Source organism: Aegilops tauschii, chromosome 2 (assembly GCF_002575655.3).
Source record: "Aegilops tauschii subsp. strangulata cultivar AL8/78 chromosome 2, Aet v6.0, whole genome shotgun sequence".
Classification (NCBI taxonomy): Eukaryota; Viridiplantae; Streptophyta; class Magnoliopsida; order Poales; family Poaceae; genus Aegilops; species Aegilops tauschii.
Genome location: NC_053036.3, coordinates 453,585,982 through 453,610,985, shown reverse-complemented (window position 1 = coordinate 453,610,985; position 25,004 = coordinate 453,585,982). Strand labels below are relative to the sequence as shown.

The 25,004-nt window shown below is 48.2% G+C and overlaps 2 protein-coding genes across 2 annotated transcripts; both read right to left on the bottom strand.

Annotated features, from left to right (window-relative positions):
* Nucleotides 1–574: 574 nt before the first annotated feature.
* Nucleotides 575–2,168, bottom strand: LOC141041112 (uncharacterized). The gene is made up of 3 exons (XM_073507224.1): nucleotides 1,848–2,168; nucleotides 1,703–1,772; nucleotides 575–1,263 (listed from the first exon to the last, which is right to left on the bottom strand). Exons 1-3 carry the CDS (start codon nucleotides 2,166–2,168, stop codon nucleotides 575–577), a joined length of 1,080 nt encoding a protein of 359 aa, XP_073363325.1.
* Nucleotides 2,169–20,590: 18,422 nt separating this feature from the next.
* Nucleotides 20,591–22,550, bottom strand: LOC109775242 (zinc finger protein CONSTANS-LIKE 5). Its single transcript, XM_020333990.4, has 2 exons — nucleotides 21,241–22,550; nucleotides 20,591–21,136 (listed from the first exon to the last, which is right to left on the bottom strand). Exons 1-2 carry the CDS (start codon nucleotides 21,862–21,864, stop codon nucleotides 20,801–20,803), a joined length of 960 nt encoding a protein of 319 aa, XP_020189579.1. The 5' UTR covers nucleotides 21,865–22,550; the 3' UTR covers nucleotides 20,591–20,800.
* Nucleotides 22,551–25,004: the final 2,454 nt, after the last annotated feature.

Genomic DNA, 25,004 nt, shown 5'->3' with positions numbered 1-25,004 from the left:
GAATGCATTATCTTCAAAAACTTTACCGAGTGGTAGCAGCCCCAAAATCTGTGGTAGTTTGTTTCCTCTCGACCACATGTAGTACAAAAGACACCTGCCTTGATTTTCCTCCTCAACAACTCCGAACCCACTACTAGCCGGTTCCAGGATCAGTCTCCAGATATGCATTTTGACCTTGCTCGGTGCTACCGTATCCCATAAGCTAAGCCATGACTTGTGGTCGGCCACAGATGAAGAGGACTCCGGCCGACCCGAGTGCAGTCGTTTCTGACTCATACGCAAGTGGTAGACCGACCGAATAGTGAATACCCCGCTCTTGGTGTAATTCCATGCCTGGTAGTCTTCCATCTCCGGCCCACCAACCGGGATTTGAATGATTTCGTGCGCCGAGCGAACATGGTCTGCACCTTGTTTACGTCCCATGAAGAATCGTCGGCCTCCAGCAGATCGCTGACTCGCGTGATCCCGTTGATGTAGCGTTGGCCCACTGGCTTTAAGCTACCCCTCCTGGGGATCCAATTATCGTGATGCACCTTGATTTTTGAGCCATCCCCAATCCTCCATATCAGACCATCTAGCAGCAGGTCTTGCCCATGTAAAATACTTCTATAAGTATAAGAACCACCTCGGGGCATGTTGCATTTAGAATAGATACCTCTGCATAATATTGAGCTTTCAAGACCCTTGCACACAGCGAGGTTGGCACCTGGAACAATCGCCAAGATTGCTTGGCAAGCATAGCTTGGTTAAAAGCCTTTGGGTCCCGAAAACCTAGCCCTCCTTCATGCTTTCTCGTGCACATCTTGTCCCAAGCGATCCAATGCACCTTCTTCTGACCATTTGCTTCACCCCACCAGAAGTTTGAAGAAATAGATGACAGGTTCCCGCACATTTTCTTTGTGAGTTGAAAGCAGCTCATGGTAAAAGTTGGTGTTGGTTGGAGGCCAGACTTAATGAGCACCTCCCTCGCAGTCTTGGATAAGCCTTGTCCTTTCCACCCTGAAACCTTCCCTCTTGCACTCTCCTTGACATATTTGAAGGTCCCATCCTTCGATCTCCCCACCACCGTAGGGAGTCCCAAATATCTCTCACTTAGAGCCTCTGCCGACATATCTAGCACTTGTTTGAGCTCTTCTTTGCTATCATCAGATGTACCCTTCCCAAAGAAGATCGCGGACTTCTGAAGATTAACTTTCTGACCCGAGGCAACCTCGTACTCTTGCAAGATGGAGCATAGTGCAGCAAAATTTTCACGTGAGCCCTCTACGAATACCACACTGTCATCAGCGAAGAGTAGATGAGTAACTGTTGGTCCACGGCTCCCAAAGGACACCCCCTTGATGTTTTTCTCCCTCTGCGCACTCCTCAACAACGCCGAGAAGCCCTCCACACAAAACAATAAAAAGGTATGGGGAGAGAGGATCACCCTGTCTTAGTCCTCTGGTTGGGTTAAAACGATGAGAGAGCCCACCATTCAACTTTATAGAGAACGTTGCTGATTTCACACACCTCATAACCATCTCTGTCCAGTGACTAGAGAAGCCAAATTTCAGCAACATTTGCTCAAGAAAGTTCCACTCCACTCTATCATATGCCTTCATCATGTCCAGCTTTATCGCATAGATAGGCTTCCTCCGTTTCCGCTTTCTGGTCACATGTACACACTCATATGCCACCAACACATTATCAGTTATTAGCCTACCTGGCACAAATGCACTTTGTTCCTCAGGTATCATAAAAGGAAGCACAACTTTAAGGCGGTTGGCCAGTGCCTTTGTCGCAATCTTATAGAGAACATTACAAAGACTAATAGGGCGGAATTGCGAAAGTAACTCCGATGAGTTTACTTTCGGAATCATCACAATGATCGTGTCGTTAAAACCATCAGGAGCTGCCTTCCCTGCCAAGAACTCTCGTACTGCACCACACACGTCGTTCTTTACCAACTCCCAGTGCCGTTGGTAGAACATGGTCGGTAGTCCATCCGGCCTCGGCGCCTTTGTGGGCCCCATCTGGAAGAGGGCCGTCTCGATCTCCTCATCGGTGAATGGCATTGTGAGTTTTGCATTCATCTCTTCTGTGATAGCTCCCTCAATATGTTGTTGTACCCTTTCTCCGTCCCTCGAGCCTTCAGAAGCGAACAGATGAGCATAAAACCGTGCTGCCATCATGTGCATGCCATCATCATCTGTACATTTGGTCCCATCCTCCCTCCTCAAGGCTTTGACCGTGTTCTTCCGTTTGTGATGCGAGGCTCAGTGTTGCAAGTACTGAGTGTTTTGATCCCCCTCTGTCAGCCAGTAAACCCTTGATCTCTGCTTGTAATACACCTCCTCTCTCTCATATAGCTCATGCAGTTGGTCCTCTATCTCCTTTACCTCCTGTCTGTACCCTGTCTGTGCAGCTCGTGAAGGAAATAATCCCTAGAGGCAATAATAAAGTTGTTATTTATATTTCCTTATATCATGATAAATGTTTATCATTCATGCTAGAATTGTATTAACCGGAAACTTAGTATATGTGTGAATACATAGACAAACGGAGTGTCACTAGTATGCCTCTACTTGACTAGCTCGTTAATCAAAGATGGTTAAGTTTCCTAGCCATGGACAAAGAGTTGTCATTTGATTAACGGGATCACATCATTAGAGAATAATATGATTGACTTGACCCATCCGTTAGCTTAGCACTATGATCATATAGTTTATTGTTATTGCTTTCTTCATAACTTATACATGTTCCCATGACTATGAGATTATGCAACTCCCGTATACCGGAAGAACACTTAGTGTGCTATCAAACGTCACAACGTAACTGGGTGATTATAAAGATGCTCTACAGGTGTCTCCGATGGTGTTTGTTGAGTTGGCATAGATCGAGATTAGGATTTGTCACTCCGATTGTCGGAGAGGTATCTCTGGGCCCTCTCGGTAATGCACATCACTATAAGCCTTGCAAGCAATGTGACTAATGAGTTAGTTACGGGATGATGCATTACAGAATGAGTAAAGAGACTTGCCGGTAACGAGATTGAACTAGGTATTGAGATACCGACGATCGAATCTCGGGCAAGTAACATACCGATGACAAAGGGAACAACATATGTTGTTATGCGGTCTGACCGATAAAGATCTTCGTAGAATATGTAGGAACCAATATGAGCATCCAGGTTCCGCTATTGGTTATTGACCGGAGATGAGTCTCGGTCATGTCTACATAGTTCTCGAACACGTAGGGTCCGCACGCTTAACGTTCGATGACGATTGGTATTATGAGTTTATGTGTTTTGATGTACCGAAGGTTGTCCGGAGTCCCGGATGTGATCACGGACATGACGAGGAGTCTCAAAATGGTCGAGACATAAAGATCGATATATTGGAAGGTTATGTTCGGACATCGGAATGGTTCCGGGTGAGTTCGGGCATTTACCGAAGCACCAGGGGGTTACCGGAACCCCCCGGGGAGTCAATGGGCCTTATTGGGCCTTAGTGGGAGAGAAGAGGAGGCACCCAGGTGGAGGGCGCACCCCCCAAGCCCAATCCAAATTGGGTGGGGGGCCGGCCCCCTTTCCTTTCTCCTTCTCCCTCTTCCTTCTTTTCCTAGTGGGACTAGGAAAGGGGGGAGTCCTACTCCTACTAGGAGGAGGACTCCTCCCCCTTGGCGCGCCTAGAGGGCCAGCCGGCCTCCCCCTCCCTCCTTTATATACGTGGGGAGGGGGCACCCTAGAACACATCAAAGTTGATTGTTTAGCCATGTGCGGTGCCCCACATATTTCCACCTCGGTCATATCGTTGCAGTGCTTAGGCGAAGCCCTGCGCCGGTAGCTTCATCATCACCGTCACCATGCCGTCGTGCTGACGCAACTCTCCCTCGACATCAGCTGGATCTAGAGTTCGTGGGACGTCACCGAGCTGAACGTGTGCAGATCGCGGAGGTGTCGTATCTTCGGTGCTAGGATCGGTCGGATCATGAAGACGTACGACTACATCAACCGCGTTGTCATAACGCTTCCGCTTACGGTCTACGAGGGTACATGGACAACACTCTCCCCTCTCGTTGCTATGAATCACCTAGATGGATCTTGCGTGTGCGTAGGATTTTTTTTGAAATTACAACGTTCCCCAACAGCTCGCTCCTTGGCATCGACTAGTTGCCCCTTCAGATGAGAAAATGTGTCTCTTGATGGAGCCAAAAACCCTTCGGCTCCACTCGTGCATGGCCCTCTTATGGTCTTTAGCCGATTGCATGCCGTCTTGAGCTCCCCCTCCTGCTGATTGGTTGCATGCTGCGGCCACCATCGCCTCATCCATCGCGTCTTGCCCATGCAGCCTCATAGATAAATGATCGCTGACCCCGTGCACGCGCCTCGACCTGTGTCGTCAATGCTCTGATTATCGTCTGATGGTCGGACTCTTCTGTCATAACGTGTTAAACTTCGATCGCTGGAAATAGCTGCGCAAACTCCGCATTGCACGTCGCATGGTCCAGCCGCACTTGAATGTTTTCATCAGCATTGCGTTTGTTGTCCCACTTAAAAGGGTGTCCCGAGAAACCCAGGTCCGCAGTCGGACAGGCAGTCCTTGAAAAGTGTTGTTTGGTTCAAGCACCTCGGGTTGCCCCCCTGTTGTTCGTTCTGTCGGAGGGCCTCGTTAAAGTCACCCGCACATAGCCACAGGAGATTGTCTTGTGCATGGAGATAACGGAGAACGTCCCGAGTTTTTGTTCTCTTCTCAATACATGGCTCCCCATAGATTCCAGTGAACCTGAAGGAAACACCCTCATTTGTAATCTTTGCGTCAATGTAATATTGGCACCACGGCCGCACTATAACCTCAACATGGTCCCTCCACCAAAGTGCTAGTCCTTCACTCTTGCCCTTACAGTCCACCGCAACACCATGACTGAAACCCAAGCTCCACTTGAGCCTATCCATTGCTCCTGACCTCTTCTTTGTTTCTGATAAGAACACCATCGATGGGTTGTATGACCTAACCAGGTCCCGAAGTTCGCCTACTGCCGAGTCCAACCCCAACCCTCGACAGTTCCAGGCTAAGATGATCATTGCTCTCGGCGGCCCTGCGTCTTGGCAGGGTCCGTCGTTACACCATCATGCTCTGAAATGTGATCAAATACAGTAGCCCTCTTCTGTCTAGTATCACGAATAAAAGTGCCATGCCCCTCTTGCTTGTCACCACCCTCTTTAGCTACCCACATCTACCTCGGCCGCCTCTTTCTCGTGTTGGGGGTGGCTTGGGAGCTGTTTCCTGATACGTCTCCAACGTATCTATAATTTTTTATCGTTCCATGCTATTATATTATCTGTTTTGGATGTTTAATGGGCTTTAATATGCTCTTTTATATTATTTTTGGGACTAACCTATTAACCGGAGGCCCAGTGCCAGTTGTTTTTTTTTGCCTATTTCAGTGTTCTGCGGAAAAGGAATATCAAACGGAATCCAAACGGAGCAAAACCTTTGCGAGGATCTTTCTTGGAACAAACGCAATCCAGGAGACTTGGAGTGGAAGTCAGAAACGCAACGAGGCGGCCACGAGGCAGGAGGGCGCGCCCAGGGGGTAGGCGCCCCCCCCCCCCTCGTGGGCCCCTCGTAGCTCCACCGACCTACTTCTTTCGCCTATATATACTCTTATACCCTGAAAACATCCAGGAGAGCCACGAAACCACTTTTCCACCGCTGCAACCTTCTGTACCCATGAGATCCCATCTTGGGGCCTTTTCCGGTGATCTCGCGGAGGGGGATTCGATCACGGAGGGCTTCTACATCAACACCATAGCCTCTCCGATGATGCGTGAGTAGTTTACCACAGACCTCCGAGTCCATAGTTATTAGCTAGATGGCTCTTCTCTCTCTTTGGTTCTCAATACAAAGTTCTCCTCAATGTTCTTGGAGATCTATTCGATGTAATACTTTTTGCGGTGTGTTTGCCGAGATCCGATGAATTGTGGGTTTATGATCAAGATTATCTATGAACAATATTTGGTTCTTCTCTGAATTCTTATATGCATGATTTGATATCTTTGCAAATCTCTTCGAATTATCAGTTTAGTTTGACCTACTAGATTGATCTTTCTTGCAATGGGAGAAGTGCTTAGCTTTGGGTTCAATCTTGCGGTGTCCTTTCCTAGTGACAGCAGGGGCAACAAGGCACGTATTGTATTGTTGCCATCGAGGATAAAAAGATAGGGTTTATATCTTATTGCTTGAGTTTATCCCTCTACATCATGTCATCTTGCCTAATGCGTTACTCTGTTCTTATGAACTTAATACTCTAGATGCATGTTGGATAGCGGTCGATGTGTGGAGTAATAGTAGTAGATGCAGAATCGTTTCAGTCTACTTGACACGGACGTGATGCCTATGTTCATGATCATGCCTAGATATTCTCATAACTATGTGCTGTTCTATCAATTGCTCGGCAGTAATTTGTTCACCCACCATAATATATGCTATCTTGAGAGAAGCCACTAGTGAAACCTATGGCCCCCGGGTCTATTTAACATCATATTAGTTTCCCGTTAACTTGCCAATTTCTGTCGCCGTTTATTTTGCAATCTTTACTTTCCAATCTATACAACAAAAATACCAAAAATATTTATCTTATTATCTTTATCAGATCTCACTTTTGCAAGTGGCTGTGAAGGGATTGACAACCCCTTTATCGCGTTGGTTGGAAGGTTCTTGATTGTTTGTGCAGGTACTAGGCAATTTGCGTGTAGTCTCCTACTGGATTGATACCTTGGTTCTCAAAAACTGAGGGAAATACTTATGCTACTTTGCTGCATCACCCTTTCCTCTTAAAGGGAAAACCAACACATGCTCAAGAGGTAGCAAGAAGGATTTCTGGCGTCGTTGCCGGGGAGATCTACGCTCAAGTCAAGACATACCAAGTACCCATCACAAACTCTTCTCCCTCGCATTACATTATTTGCCATTTGCCTCTCGTTTTCCTCTCCCCCACTTCACCTTTGCCGTTTTATTCGCCCTTTTCCGTTCGCCTCTTTTTGCTTACCTTTTGTGTGTTCGCTCTTTGTGCGGTTTGTTGCCATCATGTCCGAACTGGGGAGGTTATCATGGAAAAGGATAATAGTTACAATGGGGGAACCTTTGATGCTTTTGATAATCTTCATGAAGAACCTACTATTTTACACACTAAAAAGTTTCGGATTGGTAGTGGTAATATTATTGGAAAAGGAGTTATTCAAGATTTCTTTACTTGTGCCGGTGCCCTGCCCACTATGGGTGGGTATATTCTTCATACAACTAGTAGTCTTGCAGATGCTATATCGTTGCTCGTAGTTGAACTTGAAAGACAGTTTATTCATATGCATCCTTGCATACAAAGGATTTTTTTAGAATTTTTCAATATTGAGCATTCTTTTGTTAAGCGAGAAGCTACTATCTTTTTAGCACATGAGTTCAGATTTATAATGAAAGAGGCCAATGAAATTTTTGCGCATTATAGGGTGGATGCTGGCCGTCCTCCCATAGAAGCTATCCTTTTTAATCAAGAAGACATAATGCGTTTACGAACTTTAGATCATGTTGCTTATAATGAAAACCTTAGAAAGAAGATTCCTACCGATGTTCTAGTTGATAGAATCTCTGAACTTAATGATAATTTTGCTATTCAGAATAATGGGTTAGGATTTCCTCTTGAACAAAGGCTGATGACTTTTGCCAAAAGAATGCTTATAATGATGAATTAGTTGTGCAATATGAGGGGCCAAAGGAGGAACCAATACCTCCCGAGCTTGATCTTGGGGACTTTTGTCCCATTAAATTTAGCCCTTTTGATTACTTTTGCCTGCCGCAAAGAAAGCTTGATGCTGAACGTAGGGAGTATGAGATGAGTTTTCGCGATTTGCCTTATCATTATGGTAATACCTAGATCTATTCTTGCTTTATGCCTAGCTAGGGGCGTTAAACGATAGCGCTTGTTGGGAGGCAACCCAATTTTATTTTTGTTCCTTACTTTTTGTTCCTGTTTAGTAATAAATAATTCATCTAGCCTCTGTTTAGATGTGGTTTTATGTTTTAATTAGTGTTTGTGCCAAGTAGAACCTTTGGGAAGACTTGGGTGAAGTCTTTGCGATCTCGCTGTGAAAAACAGAAACTTTAGCGCTCATGAGATTAGATGCCATTTTTTACTGGAGAGTGCTTTTAGGTTGATTCTTTTTGCAGATGATTAATAGATAAATTCCTCACGTCCAACAATTTATTTAAGAATTTTTGGAGTTCCAAAAGTATTCGTTTGTTACAGATTACTACAGACTGTTCTGTTTTTGACAGATCTTGTTTTTCGTGTGTTGTTTGCTTATTTTGATGGATCTATGGCTAGTATCGGGGGTATGAACCATAGAGAAGTTGGAATACAGTAGGTTTAACACCAATATAAATAAAGAATGAGTTCATTACAGTACCTTAAAGTGGTGGTTTGTTTTCTTATACTAACGGAGCTCAGGAGATTTTCTGTTTAAGTTTTGTGCTGTGAAGTTTTCAAGTTTTTGGGTAAAGATTTGATGGATTTTGGAATAAGGAGTGGCAAGAGACTAAGCTTGGGGATGACCAAGGCACACCAAGGTAAAATTCAAGGACAACCAAAAGCCTAAGCTTGGGGATGCCCCGGAAGGCATCCCCTCTTTCGTCTTCGTCTATCGGTAACTTTACTTGAGGCTATATTTTTATTCACCACATGATATGTGTTTTGCTTGGAGCGCCTTGTATGATTTGAGTCTTTGATTTTTAGTTTACCACAATCATCCTTGCTGTACACACCTTTTGGAGAGACACACATGAATCAGAATTTATTAGAATACTCTATGTGCTTCACTTATATCTTTTGAGCTAGATAATTTTGCTCTAGTGCTTCACTTATATCTTTTTAGAGCACGGTGGTGGTTTTATTTTATAGAAATTATTGATCTCTCATGCTTCACTTATATTATTTTGAGAGTCTTTTAGAACAGCATGGTAATTTGCTTTGGCTATAAAATTAGTCCTAATATGATAGGCATCCGTCAATTATTCCCATTACAGCAGGTAATTTTTCCCTCTAGTTAGGGTTTGTCCTCCTCCTAGCGGCGCCTTGGCTTCGACGTGGAGATCTCGATCCCCTCTGCCACCCCACCACCGATCGCTGGCGTCCTAGGGCGGCTGGCTAGGGTGGACGAAGGGGGGTCGGCATAGGGAACCTCCCGCCCGCGGAACCGGTGTTTTCTCGGGCAAGAGATCCAACGATGGGCTCGACGTCTGCGTCTGATGCGGCTACGAACGAGATGGAAGCAATGATAAAGGAGCTAGGGTTGAAGGAAGATGATCTGGTCGACGTGGTTGTAGAAGATGGCAACATCCCAGAGGAGGCTTCCCGTTGGGTGGCCATAGCTCGCGTGAACACGGACAAACAGTACAGCCAATACTGGTTCTATCGCAATATGCGAGTTGCCTGGGACCTAGCGAAGGAGGTAAAATTTTGGCCGCTCGAAGAAAACCTATACACACTGCAATTCTCCTGCCTGGGTGACTGGGAGAGAGTAATGGAAGATGGACCGTGGATGTTCAAGGGCAAGGCAGTCGTAATAGAGCCGTATGATGGAATCACCAGGCCATCATCGATAGAGCTGAACAAAATTGAGATGTGGATCCAGATTCACGACCTACCAGAACTCTTTTTTGGCCTGATCAAGTCCCTGGCTGCAACTGTAGGAGATTTCATCTTTGCTGAACCCAAGTCTCAGGATTTTGAGGGTAACTTCTTCCAGGTCAGAATCAAAGTGGATGTTACAAAACCCCTAAAGAACGCGGTGTCTTTGGTGATAAAGAGGAAGAGGGAGATCTTCAGGGTGAATTATGAGAGGTTACCAGGCTGGTGTGCTGTTTGTGGCATGCAAGGGCACATGTACAAAGAGTGCGGCAATGGGATCCATCCCCCTTCGGCACTAGTTTTTAAAAACCTTCAAACTGAATGGTTCAAAGGGCCAGGTCGTGGCCCTGGAGCTGGAAGCTCGACAGGAGGAGGTAGAGGCAGAGGCCGAGCTGGCCGAGGGACAGGTTGTGGGAAGAGCCAGAGGAACGGTCCATAGTGGATGGAACGGGATGAGGTCAACCCTAAACTAGATGACGCACTGATGAGAGATGCTGAGAGAAATAGGAAGCGTGGATCTGTGCAAGTGAACATGGGAAACCATGTTGTACCAGAAAATGCAGCAACAATAAACAACAATGGACAGTAGCTCCTTGCTTTACCGCCTCCGGTTGTACCCCCGAGCCCTGATTCCAAGCAAGAACCAAAGAGGACCAAGGCCATGGTGATGATGTTTGAGCAAGGAAATTTGAAGTCTACAACCAACAACAACCTATCCAATGCGCTTTTGGCGGGATCCCTCGAGGAGTCGCGCCGAGCGCAATGAGTTACTTATGTTGGAACTGTTGTGGGGCTGGCAAACCCGCGACAGTGCGTGAGCTTCGCGGTCTAGCGAGGCAATTTGCCCCCTCGATCCTATGCGTTGTCGAAAATCAAATCGAGGGCTCCAGGGTGGAGGATATGGCTGTATCTTAGGTTATAATAAAAGTTTCACTGTAAGTAGCTCCGTAGGAGTGGAGGTCTTGGAATCTTTTGGAATGAGGAAATAAAGCTTGAAATTTTAGGGTATTCGAAGTATCATATTGATGCATTGGTGGGTGTGCTTTTTGATATACCAACTAGAGTCACTTTCGTATATGGCGAAGCCCGGGTCAGCGAACGTTACAAAACATGGGACACACTACGAGGTATTGTTGGATCTTCCAACTTGCCTTGGGTGGCACTAGGTGATTTCAATGAAGTGCTTCATGGGCATGAACACGATGGAGTGGGGATGAGAAGCCAGGCGCAGATGGATGGTTTTCGGGATGCACTTGATACTTGTGGCTTGTCGGATATCGGTTACACCGGTAACAACTGAACTTGGGAGAAGAAGGTGACTAGAGGCACGTTTACCAGAGTTCGATTGGACCGGGCGGTGGCTAATCCAGCATGGAGCATTGCCTTCCCATCGGCCGTTCTTGAGCACAAACTAGCAGCATCTTCGGATCACGTACCGATCCTTCTCACGCTTCGCGACATGCATGCATGCAGGAGGGCCCCATGCTCTTTTAAATACGAACTGGCCTGGGAGCGAGAGGAATCACTAGCGACAGCTGTGTCAGCGGGATGGGAAAAAGGCAACGCAGATTCGGTGCAATCATTGCATGATAAGCTGCAGTCAATGGCGGGAGACTTGAGCACCTGGGAGCGATCGCACTTTGGCAACATACGACAAGAAATAGCTCGCCTCAAGCAGCAGCTACAGGAGTTCCGCCGGATCCCGGGGAGAGCCGGGCCTACACACGCTGAAATCAAGGTTTGTGACAGGCTGGTTGAGCTGTAGCACAGGGAGGAGATCCTCTGGCGTCAAAGGGCGAGGCTGGAGTGGCTTGTTCATGGCGACAAAAATACATATTTATTTCATTTGCGAGCCAGTAGAAGAAGGAGAAAAAACCAAATAAAACAGCTGCAACGTCCGGATGGCCAGGTGACAGATAATACAGAGGAAATGGAGGCGATGACCACGTCTTTTTATAAAAACCTCTACACCTCAGAGGGGGTACTAAACATGGAGCAAGTTCTCGACACGGTTCCCTCCAAGGTGACGCAAGCAATGAACGATTCTCTTAACGCCCCGTATAGTGCTGATGAGGTTAAAAAAGCTCCATTCCAGATGTTTCCGGTGAAGGCACCTGGTCCTGATGGCTTCCCAGCACACTTCTTTCAGCGTCACTGGGACCTATGTGGCAGCGATGTGACAAAGGTGGTTATCAAAATTGTGGAGGGTACTGAATCTGCTGAGAGCATCAATGAGACTGTTCTGGTCCTAATCCCCAAGGTAAAAAACCCAACACTGTTAACACAATTTCGCCCCATTAGTTTGTGCAATGGCTTATACAAGATAGCATCAAAGGTGATCTCTAACCGCCTAAAGTTAGTGTTACCTGACATCATTTCTGAGGAACAGTCGGCTTTTGTCCCGGGAAGGCTGATTACTGATAACATCATAGGTGCGTATGAGTGTTTGCACTTCATGAAGAGAAACAAGGCCAAGAAACATCAATCATGTGCGCTCAAACTTGACATGATGAAAGCTTATGATAGAGTTGAATGGGCATATCTTCGGGCCATTATGCTCAAGTTGGGTTTCTCTGAAAATTGGGTAGAGATTGTCATGGGCCTCGTCAGCACAGTTTATTTTTCAGTTATGTTCAATGGCAAAAAATTAGAAGAATTCAAGCCATCACGAGGAATCAGACAAGGGGACCCGATATCTCCATACTTGTTCTTGATAGCAGCAGAGGGACTTTCATGCCTCTTAAAATCCAAAGACGAGTCATCAAACATGCATGGTCTACAGGTAGCACATTCTGTGCCACCAGTAAACCACCTCCTTTTCGCTGATGACAGCCTGTTGTTTTTCAAGGCAAACAGTGTGGGTGCTACCGAGGTGAACCTAGCTCTGGAAGCTTACTGTCATGCTTCAGGTCAGCGAATCAATTATAATAAATCTTCAATCTTTTTTAGCAAAGGTGTTCCAGAAAGCACACGTTTGGAGATAAAAATGATGCTAAATGTTCCAAATGAGACGTTGAATGAAAAATACCTTGGCACGTCGTCTGATATTGGTACTTCAAAAAATGGGTCCTTCAAGTATCTGAAAGACCGACTTTGGAGCAAGATGCAGGGGTGGATCAAAAACTGCATGTCTACGGTAGGCAAGGAGGTCCTAGTAAAAGCAGTTGCACAATCGGTCCCTGTCTTTTCCATGTCATGTTTCAAGTTACCGAGAGGATTATGTGAGCACCTTAATATGTTAATCAGGAAGTTTTGGTGGGGCTCAAAAGAAGGTAAACGAAAACCTCACTGGGTCTCTTGGGAAACTATGACTCAGCCGAAGGGCATGGGCGGTCTTGGTTTTAAAGATTTTGAACTTTTTAACCTGGCTATGTTGGCAAAGCAGGCATGGCTACTAATGCAGGAACCCAGCTCTCTCAGTGCCCGATTACTAAAGAGCATATACTATCCGAATAGTGATATCCTGCAAGCCTCACTAGGGGGTCACCCAAGTCAGATTTGGAGATCAATAATTGAAGGTCGTGACGTTCTGAAGCAGGGTCTGATCCGACGTGTCGGAAACGGTGCTACCACCAATATATGGACGGATAACTGGCTCCCAAGGAAAGAGATGCTCCGGCCCTATGGGTGCATTTTTGCGAAGCCACCGTAGCTTGTGTCAGAATTGATAGATCCAACCTCAGCTAGCTGGAGTAAGCAAAGGGTGAACGAGGTCTTCATGCCAATGGATGCAAATATTATACTCGACATTCCTCTCTGCACACGCAATATAGATGATTTCTGGTCTTGGAACTTTGAGAGCAAAGGCACTTTCTCAGTTAAATCCACGTACAGAATGCTATCTGAAACCAAGCAGCGCCGTGAGGCATGGCTTAATGGGGCACCAGGAACATCATCGTTGCAGTTAGAGGAAGGGATGTGGAAGAAACTGTGGAAAACCGAAGTACCAAGCAAAGTTCGGATGTTTCTATGGAGATTGTCGAAACACTCCCTTCCCACTGAGGATGTGCGGGCTCACCGCCATATGACGACGTCTAGCAGCTGTGGTCTTTGTGGGATGCCAGATTCATGGAAACACTCGCTGATTCAATGCACAATGTCCAGATGTGTATGGGCGTTGGTGGACGAGGAACTCGCACATAAAATGATGGCGCTGACAGAGGCTAAAGCGAAGCAATGGCTGTTTTCACTAATTGAGTCCCTCACACATGATTAGTTTGCCCTCTTGCCAATTACTCTGTGGTCAATCTGGCACGCGAGGCACGAGGCGATCCATGAGGGGATTTTTCAGAGTCCTCGGGCAACACAAATTTTCATCAGAAGATACTGTGATGAGATTAACATGATCCGGCCTATAGTAAGGCGGACGAATGCACCAAATGTCCCAGTAGGACCGCAGAGACCCAAGGCACCTCCGGCGGGTTTTGCAAAAATACACGTTGATGATGAAGTCCGCCCAGGGAGAGGTGGGTCAGCAGCTGCAGTTTGACGTGATTCTAGTGGAAATTATCTAGGGAGTTCAGCTTTAGTGGTGGAAGGAGTGGATGATCCGGCTTCTCTGGAAGCTTTAGCATGCAGGGAGGCAATGTGTTCGGCAGAGGATCTTCTTATCAACAACTACATTGTTGCCTTTGATTGCAAGCAAGTTGTCTTCGATATAAATTCTGGTAGTACAGGGCAATACAGTGCCATTCTGTCTGAGATCAACCTTCGAGCTACCCTTTTTCAATGTACTTTTTCTTTCGAGTGTCGTGCTGTGAATTATGAAGCACATAGTCTAGCCAGATTTTCTCTTAGAAGGGGTCCGGGGCGCCATTTGTGGCTTGGACAGCCCCATGACCTATCTTGTATCCCACTCTCTGTGGACTTCGAGTAATAAAGCTGGCTTAATCCTCAAAAAATGATAGGAATCCAAGATGGGTATAATAAAAACTTTCATATAGAGTGCATTAAATACTATGAGAAGTTGGATACTTGATAATTGTTTTGAGATATAAAGGTGGTAATATTAGAGTCGTGCTAGTTGAGTAATTGTGAAATTGAGAAATACTTGTGTTGAGGTTTGCAAGTCCCGTAGCATGCACGTATGGTAACCGTTGTGTGACAAATTTGAAGCATGAGGTGTTCTTTGATTGCTTTCCTAGGAGCATGTGCGTAGTGCTTTCGGTTTGATGACTTGTATATTTTTGCAATAAGTATGTGAGTTCTTTATGACTAATGTTGAGTCCATGGATTATGCGCACTCTCACCCTTCCATCATTGCTAGCCTCTTCGGTACCGTGCATTGCCCTTTCTCACCTCGAGAGTTGGCGCAAACTTCATCGGTGCATCCAAACCCTGTGATATGATACGCTCTATCACACATAAGCCTCCTTATATCTTCCTCAAAACAGCCACCATACCTACCTATTATGGCATTTCCATAGCCATTCTGAGATATATTGCCATGCAACTTTCCACCGTTCCGTTTATTATGACACGCTTCATCATTGTCATATTGCTTTGCATGATCATGCAGTTGACATCGTATTTGTGGCAAGGCCACCATTCATTTTTCATACATGTCACTCTTGATTAATTGCATATCCCGGTACACCGCCGGAAGCATTCACATAGAGTCATATTTTGTTCTAAGTATCGAGTTGTCATTCTTGAGTTGTAAGTAAATAAAAGTGTGATGATCTTCATTATTAGAGCATTGACCCATGTGAGGAAAGGATGATGGAGACTATGATTCCCCCATAAGTCGGGATGAGAATCCGGACGGAAAAAAATAAAGGAGGCCAAAGAATCCCAAATAAAAAAAGAGGCCAAAGAAGCCCACCAAAAATGAGAGAAAATGAGAGAAGGGACAATGTTACTATCCTTTTTCCACACTTGTGCTTCAAAGTATCACCATGATCTTCATGATAGAGAGTCTCTTATTTTGTCACTTTCATATACTAGTGCGAATTTTTCATTATAGAACTTGGCTTGTATGTTCCAATGACGGGCTTCCTCAAAATGCCCTAGATCTTCGTGAGCAAGCGAGTTGGATGCACACCCACTTAGTTTCTTTTGTTTAGCTTTCAAACATTTATAGCTCTAGTGCATCCGTTGCATGGCAATCCCTACTCCTCGCATTGACATCAATTGATGGGCATCTCCATAGCCCGTTGATTAGCCGCGTCGATGTGAGACTTTCTCCTTTTTTATCTTCTCCACACAACCCCCATCATCATATTCTATTCCACCCACAGTGTTATGTCCATGGCTCGCGCTCATATATTGTGTAAAAGTTGAAAAAGTTTGAGAATACTAAAGTATGAAACAATTGCTTGGCTTGTCATCGGGGTTGTGCATGATGAGAGTATTTTGTGTGACGAAAATGAAGCATGGCCAAACTATATGATTTTATAGGGATTAGCTTTCTTTGGCTATGTTATTTTGAGAAGACATAATTGCTTGGTTAGTATGCTTGAAGTATTATTATTTTTATGTCAATATTAAACTTTTGCCTTGAATCTTTCGGATCTGAACATTCATGCCACAATAAAGAAAATTACATTGAAAATTATGTTAGGTAGCATTCCACATCAAAAATTCTGTTTTTTATCATTTACCTACTCGAGGACGAGCAGGAATTAAGCTTGGGGATGCTGATATGTCTCCAACGTATCTATAATTTTTTATCGTTCCATGCTATTATATTATCTGTTTTGGATGTTTAATGGGCTTTAATATGCTCTTTTATATTATTTTTGGGACTAACCTATTAACCGGAGGCCCAGTGCCAGTTGCTGTTTTTTTTGCCTATTTCAGTGTTTCGCAGAAAAGGAATATCAAATGGAATCCAAACGGAACGAAACATTCGCGAGGATCTTTCTTGGAACAAACGCAATCCAGGAGACTTGGAGTGGAAGTCAGAGACGCAACGAGGCGGCCACGAGGCAGGAGGGCGCGCCCAGGGGGTAGGCGCCCCCCCTCGTGGGCCCCTTGTAGAACCGACCTACTTCTTTCGCCTATATATACTCTTATACCCTGAAAACATCCAAGAGAGCCACGAAACCACTTTCCACTGCCGCAACCTTTTGTACCCGTGAGATCCCATCTTGGGGCCTTTCCAGCGATCTGCCTGAGGGGGATTCGGTCACGGAGGGCTTCTACATCAACACCATAGCCTCTCCGATGATGTGTGAGTAGTTTACCACAGACCTTCGGGTCCATAGTTATTAGCTAGATGGTTTCTTCTCTCTCTTTGGTTCTCAATACAAAGTTCTCCTTGATGTTCTCGGAGATCTATTCGATGTAATACTTTTTGCGGTGTGTTTGCCGAGATCCGATGAATTGTGGGTTTATGATCAAGATTATCTATGAACAATATTTGGTTCTTCTCTGAATTCTTATATGCATGATTTGATATCTTTGCAAGTCTCTTAGAATTATCGGTTTAGTTTGGCCTACTAGATTGATCTTCCTTGCAATGGGAGAAGTGCTTAGCTTTGGGTTCAATCTTGCGGTGTCCTTTCCCAGTGACAGCAGGGGCAGCAAGGCACGTATTGTATTGGTGCCATCGAGGCTAAAAAGATGGGGTTTATATCATATTGCTTGAGTTTATCCCTCCACATCATGTCATCTTGCCTAATGCGTTACTCTGTTTTTATGAACTTAATACTCTAGATGCATGCTGGATAGCGGTCGATGTGTGGAGTAGTAGTAGTAGATGCAGAATCGTTTCGGTCTACTTGACACGGACGTGATGCCTATGTTCATGATCATGCCTAGATATTCTCATAACTATGTGATTTTCTATCAATTGCCCGGCAGTAATTTGTTCACCAACCATAATATATGCTATCTTGAGAGAAGCCACTAGTGAAACCTATGGCCCCCGGGTCTATTTTACATCATATTAGTTTCCCGTTAACTTGCCAATTTCTGTCGCCGTTTATTTTGCAATCTTTACTTTCCAATCTATACAACAAAAATACCAAAAATATTTATCTTATTATCTTTATCAGATCTCACTTTTGCAAGTGGCCGTGAAGGGATTGACAACCCCTTTATCGCGTTGGTTGCTAGGTTCTTGATTGTTTGTGCAGGTACTAGGCGATTTGTGTGTAGTCTCCTACTGGATTGATACCTTGGTTCTCAAAAACTGAGGGAAATACTTACGCTACTTTGCTGCATCACCCTTTCCTCTTCAAGGGAAAACCAACGCATGCTCAAGAGGTAGCATTTCCCCTCCCCCTATTCTTCTCATGGTCCTGAGGAGGCTTCCTGACATAGTATCCTCTTATTCTCTCCATGGGGTAGTGGGGTTTATATCCATACTTCCCTTCACTTTCTCTGTTAGCAGCACCGCGGTCCCTATGCCCCCTCTCCTCATATTGCGCCCGCTCATACTCCCTTTGCCTCTGTTGCGCCTTGAGCTGTTCCCTCAGGCCCCTCTCCTTCTTTCTCTCGATCTCATGTCTGAGATCTCTTTCTTCTGGCCACTCGCCCCTGAAGCGATCTTTCTTGGGGCTATTAACTTCCCCTTTGTCCAGTCTACGCTGCCCACCAGTGCGGGAGCTCTCCGACCGATCAAACTCTGCGTTCAGGTTGCGCTTTGTTGGAATGTCTCTAACCCGGGAAAACTTTCCTGCTCTATGTTATTCCCATCAGACATAGAGCTCACAAAACTACTGCTATTGTTTGTCTTCCCCCCTTTGTCTCAATCTTGGAGCCAGTGCTCCTTCCCGGCGAGGCTCTCAGCCAGCCTCCCCACTGCGATGACTTATCGACAGGAGGGTCACAGCGTCCATCCACATGCACTAACCTCTCACACTCGAAGCAAAAGTGTAGGATCTTCTCATAATGAAAGTCAAACCAAGTGCCAATCTTGTCCTCCTGTGAAGTTTTGAGGAAGAAGCCCCGAACCAGAGGTTCGTAGATTGATATTCTGGCCCTAACTCACAGCTGATTACCTCTGGCCATACCATCTTTATCCACATCCACCTTGACAACCTCACCTAGCCAATTGCCAAGAGCTCTACCAAATGCATCAGTTCTCTTCCCGGGTGGTAGATCTGTCACTCTAACCCACACATCCACTTTGTCGAAGACCATCTCTGAGGGTCGTATGTTGCTCTCGTACTCCTTTAGAACCAGCACGTTGAAATCATATTGCCACGGTCCGCTAGACATTGCATGCCTCCAGTCTCCTTCACTACCAAAGTGGACTACGAAGATGTTGTCGCCCATGTCCCAGAACCTTGCCTCGTGATGAAGTCTCCATGCCTTCTGCATTGTTCTCTCCAGCACCGTCTTGTTGAGCGGTCGTGGGGAGAATGCCTTCCACCGCCGCCCGCTCTTGCTCCAAGCACCTGGCCAGAGGGTGACAGATCAGAGATATACTGGGCACACATCATCGACAACACCCAGGCAGAGCATCGGAAAGGAATCAGGTCGCTCACCATGCTCATCGCATGGGAACTATGGCTGGAGCGGAACTGTAGGGTTTTCCAGAAGAAGATCGCCGCGCCCTCGGCCGTCCTCCGGGCGGTGAGGGGATCCTTGGAGGCATGGAGATTGGCGGGAGCGAAATTTTTGCAACACCCTTTTGGGGACCCAACGTGAGAGATCACCCAAGCGTGTCCTAGGGGGCCTGCCTTTTTTCCTTCTCTTTGTTTTTCTCCTCAAACCGCGACAACGGCCTTGTAAATACTGCTCCCTACCCTCATAATATAATGGCTAGCAATTGTTGGCGGCTTAAAAAAAGATCCGATTTGGTTCCTCGAAGACGAAACCTTCCGCCTCCTTGTCCAACAGCACCATCCCTCCCAGTCTCGCCGAGAGGCTCGCAGTGGGATCTGACGTCTTGCTCGTGATGGGGGACTTGGAAGAGCCCCAGCTTACCGTTTTGCCCCGGGTCGCTGCCGCCGTCGGGGTAGCCGTCGCCGCCAGGGTCACTACGTTTTTCTCCTTCATCTTCTCCGCCATAGCACCGCTCTGTAGAAGAGAGAGACTGCACCAGTCTGCGTCAAGGGAGGCACAGTCGCCGCGCCAGACACCACCGTAGACACACCACCCCCATCGTCGAAACCCTAACCCTAGCGCTGGAAGGTGATCACCAGGCAATCGCGTCACAGTCGCCCCTTAGCGTTTCACACATGGTGGACCCCAGCAGCCATGTATTATATCCTTTTTATTTCATTTAAATTTCACTAAAAAATATTGTAACCAATCCCCGCCGCAACGTGCGGGATATCATCTACCCCCTATGTATCAAAATATAAGATGTTTTTTGACACTTCATATTTGATTTTGATACGCAGGGATAGTTCTAAATAAAAGGTTGGACTTGAGCGGCCGATCTAGAAGTACCAAGCATACCGTTGCCATGTTTCTCGTGTAGAAATGGATTGTGGTACCTTCTCTACCTGATTCGTGAAGTGAAGCTTATGTTTACAGGGAAGCGGGAGACAATTTTTGCTAAAGTTCTTAGTGATAAAAAATCAAAATATGCTCTAGCAAAACCCTAGTCTATAGCGCAACTCGGATGTGACAATTGTAGTCCTGTGGTTGATCGGTGGAAAGGGAAACCCATCGAATCTCACCACTGGAAAAAGATGGTTCCCAAAGCATTGTCGCATTTGCTCCACGGCTAAAGCTAGCCAGCCAACCAACGGTGGCCATGAGCCCGTGAGAGAGAAAGATTGCACCATCACGCACTCGGCAAAGGAAGCATATCAGCCATCGGATCGGACATTTCCCATTCGAGATCTCAGAGCTTGTCCAGTGGCGGAATGGCGAAAGATACAGCACCGCGCATATTAAAGAAAGACCACGATCTCTCCTGATCGTCAAATTTCAGCAACAAAGACAGCAGCAAAGTGACAGGCAAGTTGATTGGAGCGACATGAAAGTGACTGTACTAAAGCAGTAGTGCGAACTATTCAGCGGTAAGTGGATTAGTAAAAGTGGAGTAGAATTGCAGATTAGCCAGCTCGTGAAGTCGTGATGATGATATGCTACAGGTAAAAAATTACAGGGATCGGGCAAAATTAAGGAGGGGGGTTGGATTGGAAGTCTGGATCGCTCCCGCGTAATCATGCATATACAATTGACTGATCAAATGCTAGACGAAGCTTTGCGTGCGTGCATGCATGCAACAAAATTACACCAAGGTCGGCACCACGCCGTCCACGCCGTAGTCGTGGTCGGGGCCGGGCGCCATGAGCGCGGCGACGGCGGCCGCGGCCGAGGAGTACATCTCCTCGTGCTCCTCCATGGCGTCGGCGTCCGCCGTGCCCGTGCGCTTGGCGAACCGGCCCTTGACGCGCGGCCGCGTCTCCGCGTACGCCTTGCGGGACGCGTACCGGATGGTCTTCTCGAACCGCCGGCTCTTGCGCTTCTCCCTGTACCGCATCAGCCGCGCCTCCCGCTCCCTCCCCCTGCTCACCACCGGCGCCGCCGCCGCGTCCGGCACCACCGCCGCCTCAGACGACGATACCTGCATGCGCCCCGTCACCAAGCAAGATGTTCATCAGAAGTCAGAACGCTGGCAGCTCCTCCTTGGCCTTGCTCGTGCATAGACAGGAAAGGAATGATCCTTACGCTGTGGTTCATGGAGTGGTCGGAGTAGAAGCCTTTGTTGCCGCCGTTCAGGTCGATCTCGGGCTGGCCGTTGAGCTGCACGCTGATGGCCTTGATGTCGTCCATTGACCGCGCGAAGTCGAGGTCGAGGTAATGGTCGGAGTCCGCGAAGAAGACGTCCGCGGTAGCACCGTTGGCGCCATCCTTGTGATCGGGCTCGGGGAGCAGCCACGAGGCCGCCTCGGCGTCGTTGCTCCCGTCGTCCTCGGCAGCGGCCTGGGCTCCCGACGGCACGAAGGGCTTGTGCGCGTCGGCGGCCGCGCCGAAGAAGGGCGCGACGGGGACGCGCTCGTGCCGGCGCGCAAGCGGGTTGGCGGCGTGGATGTCGGCGTCGCAGGAGGCGCAGAGCACGGCGGCGTCGGCCTTGCACGTGACGGCCGCGGGCGCGTGCTCGCAGACCTCGCAGAGCCAGACCCGGGCGTGGCGCGACCCGGCGCCGTGCGCGCGCGCGTCGCAGCCGGCGCAGAGGAACGCGGCGTCGGCGCGGCAGAAGAGCCTGGCCGCCTCGGTGGCGCACGAGTCACACGCCCTCGCGCCCACGCCCCAGTAGGCCCCGCCCACCACCGGCTTCTCCTCCCCCTCCATGGCACGTACGCGCTCGCTGCTCGCTCACAGTCCGACGAGCCCGGATAGCACCAGCGCCACCACCGTGATTGGCTGCAGTGACCAGGCGATCCTCAGCCAAGCTTTTCCTCCCGGCCGTTGGCTTTGAGCTTCTGAGGAGGGCAGGGTGCGGGCCGGGGTTTTGAGGCGAGCAGGGGACGTGGACGCCCTCCGGGCCATGGAAGTCGCTGTCCCGGCGGGCCAGGGCCATGTTTGTTCACCAGTGCCACCGCGCGCGCATGCCCTTATCCGGGTCCTGTGCTGCGCGGCGGTGCCCGCGCTGCGTTCCCGTCCTCCCGACGCGGACGTGCGCGCCGTGAAAGCTCCGGGGAAGAAAAAGGAGGCCGTAACGTGGTCGTCGTTGTCGCCGGAAAAATTAGGCCGGCGTCGTTACGCGGCTGGTTGGAGGATGCGACGGCGACGGGAGGGGAACAGGTGGCGCGCGATGGTTGGCCGGCGTGATCGCGCCCTTATCGCTTGGAGATGCTTGGTCTGGAGGCCGGGGAGGTCGGCGACCCGTAGTGGAAACAGGGAGTTGATTCTTCGCGCGGGAATAACCATCCAAGTCGACCGTGGAAGCCGTCCTCGAAAAATTCCTCCCGGGAGAGCAAGTAAAACCGAAAAAACAAAAACATCTACGCCTTTGTTTTCTCGAAATCCAGAAGGCTGAAAATCGACAGTAGCCACTCTGTACGCGTTTTGTAGGCTGCATATACCTCGCTCAGGACCGCGCGGGAAGAAAACGACCCGTTTAGTTACCCGCATTCACTGTTGGGTCTGCATAGCACGAATATTAAAGCACTTCTGGGCCTGCTTCCAGAGGAACGCTCAAATCGACCGTTTTTGTGGAGCCAGTCTGGCGCGATGCAACTCTAGGCACGTGGGTGTGGGCGGTTGCACACGTGGGTGCAGATTCGAGAAGTCGTGTTCTTTCCAGACGTGTCGTCATCAATTACCCTCACCTCCCTTCCTCACCACTCTCTCCCCTCTTCCCCACTCACACCGACGGTGGCGACCACCGGAGCTCTAGTGCGAATCGATCCAAGATGGCGGTAACCACCGGAGCGACTACAGACCTCCACCGGAGCGCATCGGCCATGGCGGCAAGTCCTCGTCCTCTGTGTAGATTAACTGCTTTCGACTCAGGCTAGATTAGATTAGAGCACGCAATTGAAGAGTTAGGGAGGGGATTGAACACATCAGGGGTGGAAGATTGACATAATCGATCCTGCATCGACGAGTACTAGGGTTCATGGGTTATTTTTCGATTACATCAGGTGTGGGGATTGGGGTACAAACTTTCTTGTCTAGCCGCGGGGACCCTGGAGTCGCGTCGAGCGGCAGGGGGGCGTAGCCATCTTCTTTTCTTCCTCATCGTCTTCTTCAAGAACGATGGGTCTTGCACGGTCGCCTGCCGCCGGTGCCCTGGCCACCATCTGCACCTCGTCGTTCTCGGCCTCCAGCGACACAAATGTACTACTCCAGTACGCGGCAGCATGCTGGTCTTGAGGCGCCTTGTACTGCCTGTACTTGGCCCATTTTGCCCGGTGTCCAACGTCGTTGGAGTCTGCCTGATTCATGGCCCAGCGTAGGATGTCCACCGACATTGCGCCCTTGGCTGGGTCCGAAATCAGTGTCTTCAGCTCGGCCGGCGTAGCCTTCTTCATCACAACATCGACCTCCTTATGCATGTCATCGATGCTGCTGAAGTTTGAGCACACTTCCATGGTGTGCTCGAACTTCTTGCGGCCACCGAGCGAGCACCCAAGGAAGAAGGCCCTCCATCCAATGCCCCAGGGAAAAGGGTTGGGGTTGGAGTTCATGGCGAGGGAGAGGTGGTGAAACAGAGAGGTGGGTGGAAGAGGAGATGTGGTGAAACAGAGGGGGTTTGAGTGCGCTGCTGGGTTAGTAGGGTGGGTTAATATATGAGCGTTAGGCCAATATGAATGAATGTTGACCATTGAACCGCGTGCTATTCATAATGCAGATGGACAAGGGCAAGGAGGTCGTGCCACCATTGAAGAAAGGCAAGGAGGTCGTGCCGACATTGATTGAAGTGCCGGTGCAGGATCACCCAAGCGCCAAGCAGAGGAATTATGGCTGTGACGCCCCCGATTTGACCGTACACTAATCATGCACGCAAATGTGTACGATCAAGATCAGGGACTCACGGGAAGATATCACAACACAACTCTAAAACATAAATAAGTCATACAAGCATCATAATACAAGCCAGGGGCCTCGAGGGCTCGAATACAAGTGCTCGATCATAGACGAGTCAGCGGAAGCAACAATATCTGAGTACAGACATAAGTTAAACAAGTTTGCCTTAAGAAGGCTAGCACAAAAGTAGCAACGATCGAAAAGGCAAGGCCTCCTGCCTGGGACCTCCTAACTACTCCTCGAAGCCGAACTCCATGTAGAATCATCCTCGGGATCTCTAGCTCCTGGACTCCAGCATCTGGTTGCGACAATCAGGTATAGGAAGGGGAAAAGAGGGAGAAAAGCAACCGTGAGTACTCATCCAAAGTACTCGCAAGCAAGGAGCTACACTACATATGCATGGATATATGTGTAAAGGGCCATATCAGTGGACTGAACTGCAGAATGCCAGAATAAGAGGGGGATAGCTAATCCTGTCGAAGACTACGCTTCTGGACATCTCCATCTTGCAGCATGTAGAAGAGAGTAGATTGAAGCCCTCCAAGTAGCATCGCATAGCATAATCCTACCCGGCGATCCCCTCCTCGTCGCCTTGTTAGAGAGCGATCACCGGGTTGTATCTGGCACTTGGAAGGGTGTATTTTATTCAGTATCCAGTTCTAGTTGTCATAAGGTCAAGGTACAACTCCGGGTCGTCCTTTTACCGAGGGACACAGCTATTCGAATAGATAAACTTCCCTGCAGGGGTGCACCACATAACCCAACACGCTCGATCCCATTTGGCCGGACACACTTTTCTGGGTCATGCCCGCCCTCGTAAGATCAACGCGTCGCAGCCCCACCTAAGCACAACAGAGCGGTCAGCACGCCGGTCTAATCCTAAGCGCGCAGGGGTCTGGGCCCATCGCCCTATGCACACCTGCACGTTGCGAACGCGGCCGCGAGCAGACCTAGCAACC

Coding starts and splice junctions, on each gene's coding strand:
- LOC141041112 (XM_073507224.1), bottom strand. CDS start 2,168: ATGGCAGCACGGTTTTATGCTCATCTGTTCGCTTCTGAAGGCTCGAGG. Junction 1,773..1,847: donor TCATTGTGATGATTCCGAAA/GTAAACTCATCG, acceptor ATTGCGACAAAG/GCACTGGCCAACCGCCTTAA. Junction 1,264..1,702: donor ACAAAGTGCATTTGTGCCAG/GTAGGCTAATAA, acceptor TGGTATTCGTAG/AGGGCTCACGTGAAAATTTT.
- LOC109775242 (XM_020333990.4), bottom strand. CDS start 21,864: ATGGAGGGGGAGGAGAAGCCGGTGGTGGGCGGGGCCTACTGGGGCGTG. Junction 21,137..21,240: donor ACCACTCCATGAACCACAGC/GTAAGGATCATT, acceptor GGGCGCATGCAG/GTATCGTCGTCTGAGGCGGC.